Source organism: Rousettus aegyptiacus, unplaced genomic scaffold (assembly GCF_014176215.1).
Source record: "Rousettus aegyptiacus isolate mRouAeg1 unplaced genomic scaffold, mRouAeg1.p scaffold_m13_p_7, whole genome shotgun sequence".
NCBI classification, from domain to species: domain Eukaryota; kingdom Metazoa; phylum Chordata; class Mammalia; order Chiroptera; family Pteropodidae; genus Rousettus; species Rousettus aegyptiacus.
In genome coordinates this window covers 591285-606517 of record NW_023416310.1, presented here as the reverse complement: position 1 = coordinate 606517, position 15233 = coordinate 591285, and the positions used below count along the sequence as shown (strand labels likewise).

General features: G+C 59.8%; 1 protein-coding gene across 9 annotated transcripts in view; it reads left to right on the top strand.

The window, feature by feature from the left end:
- Positions 1 to 15233, top strand: part of MYT1L (myelin transcription factor 1 like) — a 293631-nt gene that overhangs the window by 199804 nt on the left and 78594 nt on the right. For all 9 annotated transcript variants that reach the window (XM_036224409.1, XM_036224411.1, XM_036224413.1 and 6 more), the window contains one exon: positions 10976 to 11310. In XM_036224409.1, the coding sequence (XP_036080302.1) occupies positions 10976 to 11310 (335 nt within the window). The remainder of the gene's footprint in view (positions 1 to 10975; positions 11311 to 15233) is intronic.

Sequence of the window (15233 nt, the reverse complement as noted above, 5' to 3'; positions counted from 1 at the left end):
GCGCTGAGGAGCGCGTCACTGCGCGGGACTCGAGGCCTGGTTTTCTGGTGGCTGCTCCCCACGCCCGAAAAGGGGGTGGAAAGAAGCCACCAGGTCGCTCTCTGCAGTTGGTTTAGGACAGTTCAAGTGCCTGCCGAGACGCGCCGGGGCCAGTGCAGAGGGCCCGTGGGCCGACGCGGAGGCGCGGCCGGAAGGCGGGCGCCCGGGTGTCCTGCAGAGTCCGCCGCGCGTGCGGCCAGGGCCCGGAGCGCCAGCGCCGCCCGCGTACAGCCCGTGTACAGCCCGTGTTCCCTCCCCGTGCCGACGCAGAGCGGTGTTTGGGTTAAAGATAAGGTGCAACTTGACGGTGGTGAAGGGGAGACGTGTGGGAGCTCAACTCACCAAAACAATAGTCAGCGTTCGTGTCCTTAATTTTTAAAATTTTCCCAATAAAAATTATAAATAGGAATAATCAAAATAAGTTAATATCTGTTACTAGATTGCTATTACACAATGTAGAGAAATTCGAATTTCAGACTTTCTTGTAATAGTTATGCACACACTGGAACACTTGATATTAATTGGATTTATTTACTTCTTTCTGAACGGTGACTTTCGCGTAAGCCTTTGATCAGAGACAGACAGGCAGAGGTTCCCCAACGGATTCATTTTTCATGTATGTTTCCTGAACCCTCTGGATTTATTCTGAAATTCAGTGGATCTCACGTATATTTACCCTTCATTGCAATTTTTTAAATTATTTGTTTGTCGAGCCTAGGATCCTGACGAAATATTTGACTCAAAATTTAGCTCTAGTGTCTTGCACAATCAAGAACCCAAAAGCTAGGTGATGGGTATTGCTGTTATTTTAAATCCTCTCCAATTTAGAAAATTCAAGGCCAAATCAATTGATCTTGAAACTTTAAAATTAAAAGTTCCAAATGGTAGCTCTCCTTTTTATTAGAAAATTATTGGATTTTCTCTGGCTCTTTGTGCACACTCCTCATTCAGATGTTTTCCCGTTTCATACACCTTTGCACCCACTAGTGTGATTGCCATGGCGGCAGCCGCGGGTGAATAATTGCCTGTCTTCACGGGAGCTTGTTCTGGAGCTGAAGTGGGGAGCGCGCTTCCTGATGTATGCATGCCTCATTTGGATTCTTCCAGCAGCCTGGGGGCTGCATTATTCATGCCTTGACAGAGAGCTCTCACTAAAAGCCTTGGAACAGAGCCAGGGGCTGGCGCGAGAGAGTGGAGCATGCAGCGTGCCACTGAGAGGGGCGTCTGTAATCCAGAGAGGGAAGACGGAGGACAGACAGAGGGACACGGAGACCCCTGCGCCTCCCTCTCCCTGGCTTCGCATTGATAGAAATTTCATTTGCATTAAAATAAAATGCCCTAAAAATAATTGCATTTTTTCTAACCACGCTTGAAAGTTTAACACAATTTTCCACGTTTAATTGCAAAGCTGATTTTAATTAGTAAGCCCCTGCATGTGAAAAATAAAGATTCACTTGGGTGCACGGAACACATTGCCACGTCTACCAGGCGCTCTAATTAATGTATGGCTGCTGCTCGGCGGCGCGCCGCGGGGCTCATGGCGGATTCCGTGCACGCAGCCGCCCGGCCCGTCGATCGGCGCTTCACCTCATGAGTCCACCAGGACGAGCCCCCCGCCCCCCCGTTCTCTATGAGACATCGTCGTGCGTGCCGTCGCCCCGTCCACAGCCTCTATGGCGCGGCTGTCCCTTTCACTGTCTGTCACTGTTCCTGTAAATCAGAAGCTAGGGCACACGCATTTCAACACCAATTCGATAGGTCGCACAGTTGTACATAGAGCAAACGTTTTGAGATCTGGGGACTTAATTGTAGGAAGTGGAGAAACAAAGCGAGTGGGTCCCCGAGGCCTGTTGTCAGTCACGCGTGTGCCCACACGCAGAACTCACGCGTCGCCTCTCTGGCCTGTGGTGGCACTTCACCTTTGTTATCACGATAACTCCTCTGTTGAGAGAAGAAGGTTCCTGGCCGCATCCCAAGGGAGCAGTGGGCCTGCTGCTGGCCCACGCGGCCGGCGCTCTGGGCCCCGCCGCCCCGCTCCGGCTTCAGGGAGCAGCGTCACTGCGCCCGCGGCGTGACACACGGGACGCGGCTCGGGAACCGTGTTTGACGCTCGATAAGATCAACTGCATTTTTCAAGTGATTCCATGTTCTTCAAAGAGGAGGAACATAGACGTTTCAAATAGCTTGTCTAGAAGCCTGTAAACGTGGCTTTAAAACCACCGGGATGCACGGCAGAAGGTGGCGCGCAGTGCCGCTGGGGTCTGGGGCTCACCCCCCGAAGACGAGCCAGAAACAGAAACAGCAGCGTGCGGACGTGGCCCCTGACGCGGCGGCGTCGACCCTGCTCCGCGACTGTGCACGGCACCCCGGCAGCTCGCCGGCTTCGTCCCCCCGCGCTCGTCCCCCGCCTCGAGTGCGTGGGTCTCCGCTGGTTCCTACTCTCGGGGACAGGAGAGGCGGGCCCCGACTTAGCCGACTACCGAGGGGCTGTGCCCCCCACTTCCCCGGGTGAGGACGGCGGTGGAGGGCGGACAGCGGTGGAGCGCGTGCGGGCCTGGCACGCTGACCCCAGCTCGTCCGGGCGACGGTCCCGGCAGCCGGTGCAGGTGCTGGAGAGTGCCGGCCGGTGGCCGGGAGGAGCAGCGTGACACAGCACCGCGGCCCCGAACCTGCGCCGGAGGAGGGACGCGCTGGCCCGAGCGGAGGGGGACTCCCCCCTCCGCCCCCATGCCTCCCCCGACCGGCTCTGAAGAGGACAGCGTGCTCCAAACATTAGGCCCCAAACATGGGAAATGCCAACTCCAGAACACACTTCCTGCCTAAACTCGTCAGTCAAAGTCAGTGGAAGGAAACGCTGTCCTAACTGCAACGTTGCTCTATTTTTATGAGATTTCATCTGAAAAAGTGGCCATGTAACTTAGAAAGCTTCTGGTCGCAGCGCGTGGAAGACCTGCCTCAGACCGGCTCGGCCGGCGCCGAGATGTCTTCTGCACGCTGGGCAAGGAGAGGGGGCGTGAGGCGACCTCGGTCCGGGGCTGCTGTCTGTCATCAGGCGCCTCTCTTGCAGCCTTCTCGGCTCGTGTGGCCTTACCTCCCCCCGGGAAAGACTGGCCGTGCCTGGCCTGACAGCTGCCCCTGGCATCCAGAGGAGGCTGGAGAGTTGTTTCCAAAAGCCCTCGGCAGAGCCCGGAGGAGCCTTCTGAGAGGACACCAGCCTGTCCTCAGAGCTCTGCACTCCAGCCGGGCCCGCAACCGTTCCCGAGCCACTCCTGGCCAGCAAATAGGATTGTCCTGGTGACATCGGGCCTGTCCCTGGAGCCGGAGGCTGGGCCAGCTGCCCCTACGGCAGGGGCTCTGCAAGTTGGATCCCCTGACCTGGAGTAGCAGCATCACCCGGGAACTTTCTAGTAAGGCAGCTCTTGGGCCCTGGCGCAGACCGGCTGAACGGGAAACCACAGGGCCCAGCAGTCTGCTCACACCCCACCGGGGGCTCCGCTGGTCCCCAGTGCGAGGACCACTGTCCAAAGGAACAGGCCTGATTACAGGGGGTTTTCGGGGACCAGCGGCGAGGGGGATTTATCCTGGATAAGCCACTAGAAAACGAAGCGCACAGCGTGCACGAATCTGAAAACCACACCAAACAAGTGTGCGTGACAACCAAACCCTGGCCCCAGAGACCGCGAGTGGCAGGAGCTCCCTGACAAGTCGGCCTCCTAGGTACGGCCTGGGCGGGGCCTGGGGACCTCGAAGTCCCCGAAATGCAGACTTGGTTCACACAGAGTGAGGGTCCAGTGCCCCCTAACGGACTGCAGCCTGGCCCATGCCGTGTCCCCGGCAGCCCCGGCCACGACATGGCTGTGACGTTGTGCCGCCACCCGCCTTCTCTCCTGAGGCCTGCAGTGGCCGTAGAGGGTGGCTTCTGTCGGGGACAGCACCCTCTTCCCTCCCACTCTGTTCACCAGGATTTCTGAAACTGACAGGGACGTTTTGAAGGCCTGAGTGGCTGTCGGAGAGGGAGGGCAGCCAGGTTGGACGGGGTCAGGGCCGGGGGCCAGGCAGCTTCTCCGGGCTTAGCCCTGTCCCACACGGGGACCCCCTGCCCAGAGCCATCACGGGGCTTTGGGTCCCACATGCAGTTGGGGTCCAGAGGCTCTGGGCTGATCAGAGCCCCCAGCCAGGCCCTGCCCGTGCATGTGCCCTGGGCCAGGGTGCAGGCTGAGAGCCAGGCGCTGTGGTCCCCTGGCCATTTTTGCTCTGCAGCCTCGGCTAGAATAGAGCCCGGCGGCCAGGGGCACGCAGGTAATGGGCCTCAGTGGCTGGGCTGACGAAGGCCTGGACAGGCTGGGGATCGTGTGACACCCTCCAGAGGCACCTGTGACCCTTCCCCAGAGAGGCTGCCTGGCCCCGTGAGCCTCCCCAGCCTTTCCAGACCTCGGGATGGGCCATGAGAGTGGTCCGCCTCCCTTCTCCCGCTGCGGGCAAGCTCTGAGCCCGGAACTCCAGCAGCAGAAAGAGCCCCTCGTCGTGAGGTCGTAGCCACTGTGGCCTCAAGCGCTCCCTCACACCATGGTCAGCAGCGCCCGAGAAAGCTCCACGTGCTCGGGGCGTGCGTCCTAAACCCCAGGGAAGGGAGAGCGTCGTGGACCAGTCATGAATGATGCACCGCGATTCAGCCGTGTTCTCGGTCACCTCGGTAGCCCCTCGGCCAGTGTGAGGGCCTGCCGTGCTTCTGAGCGAGCCGCCTGGGACAGGACTGGGAGGGGGAAGAGGGGGCCACAGCCGTCCGTCAGCCAGCTCCCCACCCAGCAGAGGGGCAGGAAGCAAGGGCAGGAGGCAGAGGCCACCCATCCCGGGCCCCAACCCAGGGGTGGGTGCCCATCCCGTTCTCAGCAAGTGCTTGGCCACAGGTCTGCGGCCACTGGGTTGGAGGGTGTGGGACGCAGACGGGAGGGGGGGTGGGGGGGCAGGCGGAGGGGCGGGGCTTCAGTCAGCTCGGGGCTCCAGCCCAGGAGAGAGAGCTGCGCCCCAACAAGACCGTGTGAGCCTCGCCACCTGCCGGGCTCACAGTGGCGGTGCCAGCAGCTGCCAGGAGAGGTCTGGGCCAGAGGGGCAGCAGACTGTGGATGCGTGGGCCCTCCCCTTCCCCTCCCTCACCCAGCAACACAGACTGTGGGAGGCGCTGGGTCCCTACGAGCCAGGGTCCTCCTCATCACCACAGCGCCCAGCACTGCAGTCACGGGGCCTTCTGCCCGCAGCCCCGCCTCCCTCAGCCCCCTCCTCCGGCTCCAGCTGGTCTGGAGAGAGCTAATCAGATTACCACAAGGAGGGCACAGAGCTCTGGGTGACTAATGAATTGAACCTGCCCTGAGGCGAGCCTGGTTTTTGTCAGGGAAGCTTCTTAAATTAACCCAAATTGATTTCTAATAAGTGGCGGTGGAGGCAGAGGAGAGGAGATCTGGGGGCTGGGGCTCCCGCGCGCCTCCCCCTCCCCCCACCCCCGGCCAGGCGTTGGCACCATCCAGGCCCTGTCCCCAGCCGGGGCCGCCTGCGGGGGCCGCCTGTGAGGGCCCCGGCACAGGCTCCGGCCTCGGCCTCCAGCTCCCCCCTTATCCCGGGCTTTTCAGTTTTTACAACACTTCATAATCTAAGAAGATAAAAAGTTTGCTTTTCTAAGTTTTTTCACTGATTCTCGCAGGGAGTTTTATTAGCAAGAGAAGCCAAAAGAAATACCGCCGGGGCCAAAGGGGCCAAGTTTCAAAGGTAGGAAAATGCTCATTTTCTTAAATAAGGACCAAAAGTGAAATTATAAAAGAAAAGGTCGGGGCAGCGAGGCAGCCTTTTGTGAACATCGCTCATCGGTCTCGGCACCGGCCCGGAGCAGCGTGGCCTTTGCCCTGGACGTCAGGAGCCGCCGCCAGTGTTTTCCCTTTGATTTTCAATGCGTTTTTGCTGCTTTTAAAATCAACCTCATCTTGTAGATGTAAGGTTGTCTTTTTTTTATATTCTCACTTAACATTATAACATGAGCCTTTTCCAGTGTCATTAATATTTTAATTTTCGTTTGCATGGCTAACTTCCATCCTGTGGGTGGATTGTAATTACCCAACTCTTCTCCTATTGTTAGAAATTATTTAGGCTTTTTAAAACATTTCTATGTGGTAAGCCACGTGTGATGGTTCTCTGAGACTCTGCTTTTCCCTGGGCGGACGCTGTGGGGGGCACAGGGCGGAAGGACGGGGCGCGAACCGCTGGAAGTTTCTTTCCAGCGAGGCGGGACCTGCGCCTGCTGCAGATCAGACAGGGCGTGAGCGTGTTTAAGAGGCTCCCTTCTTATTCTGAGAAGAGCTATCGCATTTGTAGAAGGACTCATTTATAAAGGCTTGATCGTTTTCTTTCAGCAGTGCCTTTGCCAGAAAATTCTGGAAGAAGTCACAGTTCACAATTTGTCCCACCCTTTCCCTTCAGAGTCACCTCACTTTGGTTTGGGTGAATTCGCCTCCCAGACTGGCTAGGACAGTTTTATCCTGCAGCTGAACAAGGAGCAGGCTCCTGGGGGCGGGACCCAGCAGAAAGGGAGGCGAAGCCTCCCCACCCCGGCCCCACCTCCCACCGGGCCTCAGAGGAGTCGGAGGGAGGCTGCGTGGGCCGCCACCGAGGCCACGAGCGAGTGCAGGGACAGCCACACGGCGGCGCGGGCGCAGCCCCCCGCCCCACGGGGTCTCGGCGCGTGCCGTCCACAGCAGAGACTGCTGTCCTCGGACGTGGTTCCGGGCACTGTCCCTGAAGACGCTGAGGGCCTGGCTGGCCTCCCTCTGGAGGCGCGGAGCTGAGGCCGTGGGTGTGCAGCTCGCTCAGGGACCCGTGGCACGTGAGGGGGCCCGTGGTCCCGCTGTCCTGGGCGAGGAGCCGGCACGTCTGAGCGGCCACAGCGCTCAGGGGCCCTTCCCGTCTCGCCCGACAGACGAGGAGACGCGTCGCCTGTTCGGTGTTAGAAACACGGAGGCAGAGAGCAGGGTTTGGGGCACCACATGGCGGCGCCAACAGCGGCGTCATCACATTCGGCCGGTGCCAGAGTGCAGCCCAGTGACTTCGCCTGGAGGCCGAGAGAGCCCGCCCCAGCCCAGGTGGACAGCTGCTCTCTGCCTCAGGCCTCTCAGCTCATTTCTGTGCTACGTAAAGGAAGAACGTGCATTTCCTTTAAAAAGAAAGAGCTCTGAAACCTTGAGCCGGATTTTACCCCCAGCGCCAGAACCGAGCAGGTTTGGCGTGTTTGCAGATGGCCTTGCAGAAACCTGTCCCCCTCCCACGGGTGACAAGGGGAAGTGCAGATGGCCGAGGAGTCGGGGACAATGAATCCGAAGCAGGTGCCCAGACGAGCTCACCCTTGAGACGTGACGAGCTTGGAGCATTGTTCTCGAGAGAGAGCAGAGTGTTCCGGGCGTAGCCGAGCCCAGCAGAGCCTGGCGGGCGTCAGTGCCCTGGCCGTTGAGCCCTGGGCATCCCCCGCACGGACTCCGAGCACGGAGTCTGCCAGCATCGCCCCCACCCCGACCCCACCCCCAGGCACTCACAGGACCCTCCTCGGGGGACTCGTACCAACTGGAGGGAGAACCGAGTTGTTCGTGCGGTTACCTGGGCAACAGCCTCTCAGACCGCTGTGCCCGAGTCTCGTGGCCAGCAGGTCCCTCCCTCCTGCGAGTGGACGGCCGAAGACGAGGCACGGCGAAGCCTCGAGAACGGAAACCACGCCGCAGAAAGGGACAGCTCGGAGCAAGCGGACTGTGGAGAAAGAGGCCGTTTGCTCTAAGGAAACAGGAAGGCAGTTCACTCAGCAAACAATTAGGCGCTCTAAGGAATTTAGAAAACTGAAAACAAAAAATTGAAATTCCAGAATCGAAGATAAATTTGAAGAAACCTCCTAGTTGGAAAGACAAAACCGGAGAAAACCAAAGAAAAAAGATAAGACAGCAAAAGAACCAGCCCAGGAAATGCGAGACCCAAATGACAGCAATTCCAGAGCACGGGGACGAAGTGAGAGCCGGGCAGAGGGCGGGAAGCCGTGTGCGCAGCACCCCGCCCCGCCGCAGACCGGCGCCGCCCGGCGCCCCTCGGCCGGGAGGGCGCCTCGCACGGTGCTCGCCTGGCCACCGGCGTCCCTGGCGCTCCCGAGACTCTGACACTCACTCCACGGGGTTTCTGTCAGTCTGAGGATATTCTAGAATTGTGGAGTTCCGTTATCTTTTTGGAAATGCTCGAGTGTGTCAATAGACAGGAGCCCGAATGAATCTAGACGTGACGTGGTCGTGGGGCAGGCCGGCCTCTCCTGCACCTGGCTCCACAGCGCCTGCCAGGCGGGGAAAGAGCAGACTCTCTGTTCAGGCCTCCGCCACCTCGTGGGCAGACGGGGTCCCCACAGAACGTGGGCTTCCAGGATTGATGCTCCCCAAACACGTGCGCCAGAGCTGCTCTCAAGGCTTCGCTTTGAAACGTCCCAAACGGCTGGGCGGTGCAGACCAGGAGTCGTCGTGGGTCCGAGCAGGACCTGGGCCGCGTGCCGTTCGAGCCGCTCGCGTGGGTCTGTCTTCTGTCGCCACGCCGGCAGTGGGTACCAGGCGCTGGCGGTCGATGAGGAAGGGGCCGGAGGTAAGCACGGCTTACCTCGATGGCTATGGGGAGAACCCTGAGCATCAAACGTGAGAACTGGCAGAAGACACTGGAAGCGTAAGACAAAATATTGAATCCAGCGGTTCACGAAATGAAGGATAAGGAAGCGAGCGAACCCGGTGAGAACGGGGCCGCTCTTCATCCTCCCCCCCGAGCTCAGCAGCCCCACCGCGCGAGGCCCGAGCAGCAGGGAGCCCTGGACGTCGGGCGGCTGCGTGTGCGGCTGAGAGGGGAGAACAGGACGGCGACCCCCGCCTGCCTGCTGGGTTCATGCCGCCGAAGGGCGTTTCCCGTCGCCGGAGTCGGGGGCGTGGGGCGCGTCAGATAACATGGCTGGAGAGCAGAGTCGGCGGATCCGCGACGCTTCCTAGCAGTCCGGGCAGATCTGTCGGCGGAGGCGGGGCCCGGTTGCCGGCCTGTCGTGCTGGTCGCCAGGGTCAGAAAGGGCACGAAGAGCAGTAATAAATATGGGGCTGTAACGGGTCATTATGACCCCGTGCACCTCAGGCAAACCCTGCGGGAGCAAGAACGCTCATCGCTGGAACGGTCCCTCGCTCCGACCCGCGTGTGTGTGAGCGTGGGGCGCCTACGCCGGGCCGGTCCGCGCGGGTCCGGGATGTTCCTGAGAAGACTGTGCAGCTGTCAGCGACTCTGCTCGATCTGGAGCGCGGGGTGCGGCAGGCCAGGCCTTCTGGGATCACTGACTCAGCCTCTCCCCAAAACGTAGAAATTCACAAAGATGAAATCTCAGGACTCTGTTCATTTCATATTAGAAACACCACATCAACTACTATTCCCTTTACCGTTTCTGGTTGTAGGAAGTACTGTGCTTGTTTCGATTATCGTATTTGTAAGAGATGATACGTTTTAAAAGGCAGAAGAGCAGTCACCCTGGCTCCTCAGGGCGCCGTCCCGGCCTGCCTGCCCGCACGGTGGCCCTCGCCATGGCTCCTCGCCGTCGCCTGCCTCACATACGAATCTGGTCGCGTGGTCGAGGGCGTGACAGAGCTCGGGCGATTCCCCAGTCCCCGCGTGAAGCCCCGGCGCCGGCCACGGGCGGCCCACCCAGCCCTCCTCTCCACGGGGACCGGGAGCCGCGCCCTCGTGCGCGCCCGCCTGCCGCGCTGCCGAGCCTGCCTGCTCTTGCTCAGGACCGCTTCTTTGCAAATTCTGCTTCGCCTGAAGTGTATTGGAATAGGCTCTTCCCTCGGGCCCGCCCCCAGCTCCGCCTGCCTGGCGCCTCCCCCCGCCCCCCGGGGAGTCCCCCGCTCCCGTGCTGGCCACCCCCCTCTGTCCGGACGAGGAGCCTGGAACATGTTTCATCATAGCGTGTGTCGCCCTTCGTCCATCCACTCAGCGGCTGTTTCCTGAGTGCTCGCGGCGCGGCAGGGGTCTGGTGCACCCTGGGACGCGGGGGCGGGTGGGTCTCACAGGGTTCCTGACCCGTCGAGTCCTTGCAACGACGCCCTGTGCCTTTCACCTCAGAATCTCCCGCACAGCACAGGGCCAGCCCAGCGGAGGCTCCCAAACCATGGGCACTGGGTGGGGTCCTGGCCGAGCGCACACCGGCCCCTCGCGCGGTCCCGGCGTGAGCTCGGCTGCAGGAGTCCCCGGCCGGAGCACGCAGTGAGGGACGGACGCCACATCTTGTCTCCCATGAGGGGCGCGTGCCCCCAGCGCCCCTGCCCCTCGTCCTGTGGCGCACGCGCAGGGCTTCCGGGGAGAAAGCCGGAGCAGCCTCGGAGCCCCGCCTTCGTTCACGGGGAGCCGTGCCCCCCACCGCGTGTCTGTCTCCCCCAGGCGTGGCCCATTTCTGCAGGATTTAGCAGAGACCGTGGTGACGCCCACCACGTTCCTTTCCTGCAGTGCTGGGGGCAGAACTGACCCGAGCGGGGGCGGAGGCCGCCGCGCGCGGGGCTGTCACCGACGGGCGTCTGCGGGGGCCTCCCTGGCGCAGGTCCTCGCGTCCAGCACCGTCATCGTGTCCGTAGAGCATGCTAGCCCAGCACGGCCCCACGCGTGTGCGTGAGCACACTCCTCTGTCAGGCGCGCGTCGTCGGGTCTGAGCTGGCAACGGCGTGACAGTGTGCAGTGCCTCGCGACCGGCTCACGACCTCGCTTAGAACCTCGTGGTGCCCTGCGGAGCGATGGCGACGAGGCCGGGAGGGCAGACGACATGCCAGGGGCCCCGGCCTCAGGCCCCTCGGCCGGGGACGGCGCCACCCTGGTCCTCCGAGGCGGTAACACGGTCTCTCTCTCTCTGTTTTGACAGTGTGTATGGTTGTCCCTTGGCTAAGAAAAGGAAAACACAGGACAAACAGCCCCAGGAGCCCGCCCCCAAGCGGAAGCCGTTCGCGGCGAAAGCGGACAGCTCCTCGGTGGACGAGTGCTACGAGAGCGACAGGACGGAGGACATGGACGAGAAGGACGAGGACGAGGACGAGGACGACTCGGAGGACGAGGACGAGCCGAGGGAGGATGACGAGGAGGAGGACGCCGAGGAGGAGGAGGAGGCTGAGGAGGACGAGGACGGGGAGGACGCGGAGGACGAGGATGAGGACGAGGACGGGGACGAGGACGAGGAGGAGGACGAGGACGAGGACAACGGTAATCTTACTCCTGGGTGGCGGTGGGGCCGGTCTCGGCGGGGGCCCCCAGCGTCTCCATGCGCGCCACGGCCACGGCCACGGCCACCGCCACGTGAACGGGTCGGCCAGGCAGTGCCGGGCGGGCGCCACTCGCCGTCCCTGACTCCGCTGTGGAGCTCGTTCGCTGGGCCAGGTGTCGGATGTCACTGCAGGCCGTGCGTCACTCAGGTCGGTCACAGCACTGCTGAGACACTCACGGTGGCACGTTTGATGAGCTCAGCAACCGTCACCCGGGAAGCCCACAGCCCTAGTCTTTAATCCTCGTGTTCTAGCCCAGGACATGCTGTCATGAGCCGATGTCATGAGACGAGGGCTTCGTTCCCTGCCCCCCGGCAGTGGCCCTTCTTGGGGCCACCAGGGCCCCAGCTGGCGGAGGGGGTTTTGTCTGTGGGTGGCCTGTCACGATCCGGGGTGAGAGGGACCACTGCAGACATGGAAAGGTTAATCCCCCGCCAGCTGCTTCCGTGCCCGAGAACCGCGTCGCACCTGGCCGTCAGCCTCGCGTGTGAGACACACACGTCGAAAGCCACGCGGGTCGTGGGCACGCCTCAGGCGGGGCGTTTAAGATGGTTTCGCTTCGATGTCCTGTTTTCTGTTAGTATCAGACTCAAAAGTATGACTTTAAAACTTCTACTTCCATGAAAGTCATTTCTTTTCTAGAAAGTGGGAGTTTTCTAGAGTCTCCAGTGGCTTAGAGTTTGCCTCAGAGAAATACCAAAATGTGTTTAAAAATGAAGGGAATGTTTTTTTCTTACACTTCTTCCTTGGGCTCAAAGCTGTTCAAGAGTCTGCATTCCAGGCAGTGGGCACCTCGGACCGAGGGCGGTGGTTTGAGCAGGGGGCAGCTTCGCGAGGCCACGTGGCCAAGTCGGTTGTCGCTAACCTCGTGTGGAGGCCAGAAATTAACATTCCTCCTGCAGAAGTAGTAATTTTGCTCCAGGAACATTCTGTGGAACAATCGTAGGTTGTTGGAATGGCGCAAGGTCCTCGTGAGGACCGTTCACCACTGACATCTCCCGACACGCAGACCTGCGGCATGCCCGCGTGCGCACACACTTCAGCTTCGTGGACTGAGACGTACCTCCCCAGACTGTTTCCCTTGTGACGATCGGGGGCACGAGTGGACAGCCCGAGTAGGTGCATCGGAGCCCACGGGTGTGGGCGCCACTGTTGTGCTAAGTAGGCCGGGGGCATAAGGCCCCAGCGTCACTGATGAGGTGATGCGATCTAAGAATTAGAAACGCTAGCTGTGTAATAAATATGTGGGAAGTTGGAGAATAGATCGATTTGGCAAATTATTTCTAGACACTGTATTTACCATGTGTAGCTTCGGATGCGGCGGTCGGTTGTCGAGGCTGACCGGTGATTTGTGACTGGCCGTGGCTGACGATGAGGATGGGGTAGGTGCCGCCCTTCCCGATGCGCACTGTGTCCGGGAGGCGGGAGCGGCAGCCGTGGCTCGGGGCTGCGCGGGCCAGCGGGCTGGGGCGGGAGAGATTGGTGCCCGTGTGTCTTCTAACCAAGGGTCGTGATGAGATTTGGGGTTCTGCTCTCCATTCACTGGAATCTAACTTTCAATTTGAGTTTACTTAGGGTCATATTTTAAATCTACTTTTAAAGTTACACAGTGATACATTCTGAAAAAGTAGTCGGAGCGTCATTGAAATGGCCTCAGAATGTGACTGTGTAGGGCTTGTTTTTAAATTCTGACTTAGAACAAAATTGTTTCTAAAAGTGGACTAACCAGTTAAGAAGCGATGACATTTTAGAAAACTCTAGGCAGCGGGCGCTGTAAATGGATGTGCGCAGGACCACAAGGCAGCCAGCTGTGGAGCGAGGTGCAGGCCCGGGAGGCCTGACCGCGTGGCCCGCCCCGCGTGGCGCCCCACACTCAGCACTGTGGGGTCCGCACCTGCAGCGCGTCGGGAAGCAGGTTCCAGCAAGCAGATGCCCAGGACGAGATAAATGACCAGCTGCTGGTTTCCGGTTTCAAACTCCACATTAGCATTGCAGTTCCCAGCTAAGCACCTTCTAGAATCATCTGTCGCAGGAACTTCAGAGGAACCACCCGCAACCACTGAAGGAGGCTCAGCCATGGTGAGGTGTGGGGGGCAGGGGGTGATCAATTCGCTGCTGTCGCGAGGCAAGTACATCAGCTTCGCCCCCCCCCCCCGTGTCCTCGCGGCTGCCCCCCGCCCCCCAGGGCCTGTCCTGCAGGCCTGAGGCCCAGGCACGTTCAGAGCAGACGGTAATGGCCCCTGAGGGGCACCATCCTCTCTGGAGGTCCTCTGCAGGGCACAAAGCCTTGCTGGGTTTCCATGTCGGTTGAAAGTACCCCCAGGAAGAAAGCTCCGACCCGAACCCCGGAGACGGGCCCGGGCCCGAACCCTAGAGGCGGATCAAGACCCGATGCGGCCAGCACCTGTGGACGGAGGCGGTCTGGCGGGCTGTGCTCCAAGTACAGCATAAACTCCCACGGTCAGAATCTTCAGGAAGGTTCTGGATCGAAGGCACTGTACAGCTGTGTCCGTGCAGCACCATTTTACGTCATCGAACTCGCTGCGTCGAGTTTAGTGAAATGAGGCTTTGAAAAGCATATGCCTGTCAGTCCCCCGTTTTCATGGCCTCGGTTCTCAAACAGCTTCGCCGAGCTGCGGCGTTCAGTGCCCAGAGCACGGCCAGCAGACGCGGGCCGCTGCCTCCACAGCGACTGCCGCAGCGCGGGGCGAGCACGGGACGGTCCGCGTGCTGGGCTTGGCCTCCGCCTCGAGAGAGGCCGCGTGTCTGAAGACGGGCTGGGCCTTCTGCGTCTGATGACCAGGCGTCCATGGTCACCACCGTGGAGTCAGCCTTTCACGTCCTCGGTCACACTGCGGGGACCATTTCACCCGTGGGCCGTCGCAGATTCTCTCCAAGGCGGACTGTGCCATTTTCTTAGCAGGTAGCAGCCAGATGACAGTGTAACTTTCACAGAGAAGCGAGGTGGGCACGAGAGGCGACCGTCCCGGACAGTGCGAGAGGCTGGCTCACACGGCCATGGCCACAAGCAGCAGACAGTCCACTAACGCAGGAAGCCAGGGCGTCGCAGTGGAGCCACAGGGACAAACCTTGAGCTGCCACCGGCCTGGCGACTGGTGCCCAGTCCCAGTTTCCCACCAACAGGCTGCCGTCCCCTGTCCCCGTGGAGCGAGCTCCACCCACCTGGAAGCCAACATGTGGAGTTCACAGGGGGAGCTCGTTTTAAGTAAAACCCATGCACAAGCCCCGGGTTATCGCAGCCGGAGCCCGTGGGGTGGGAAGGCCGTTGCTTACGACCTGGGGCGCGGCGTCGACTTCCAGGGGTCCTCCAGCGTCGCAGCTGCGTGCAAACAGTGACGTGTCCAGCGGGGTCGCGGTGACCTTCCTGCACGGGGACCGTGATGTGCGGCTGGGGCTGTTTCACTCTTGTTTTGCTCATCCCTCGGAAAGGTTCGATTTTGTCAGTAATGGTGGATGTATGCTCAAACTCCATTGACACTTTTTCTTACTAGAGAACTCACAAAAGTGCTCTTTTTATTCTTTTTTGCTTATTTGAAGAGCAAGGAAGAATATCTCAATAATTCATTTCAGGTTGCACTAACTTCATGTTTAATTAATCAAAATGATGTTTATTGTCCAGTTGACTATCATGGGCTGCTCTTTTACATGAAAAACTATATTTTTTGAAATACATTATAATGGTCTAAATCTGCATTTATTAAATCAAAGTTCCCTTGTTATCCTGGAAAGTAAGAGACTCGTTATTCAGGGGTCACCGACTTAGAAGACTGTGTCGTGGTGTGCTAAAATCTTTTTGGATTCTCGTGATTCGAGAGATGTAGATTAGATGGTTATTTAATGCCT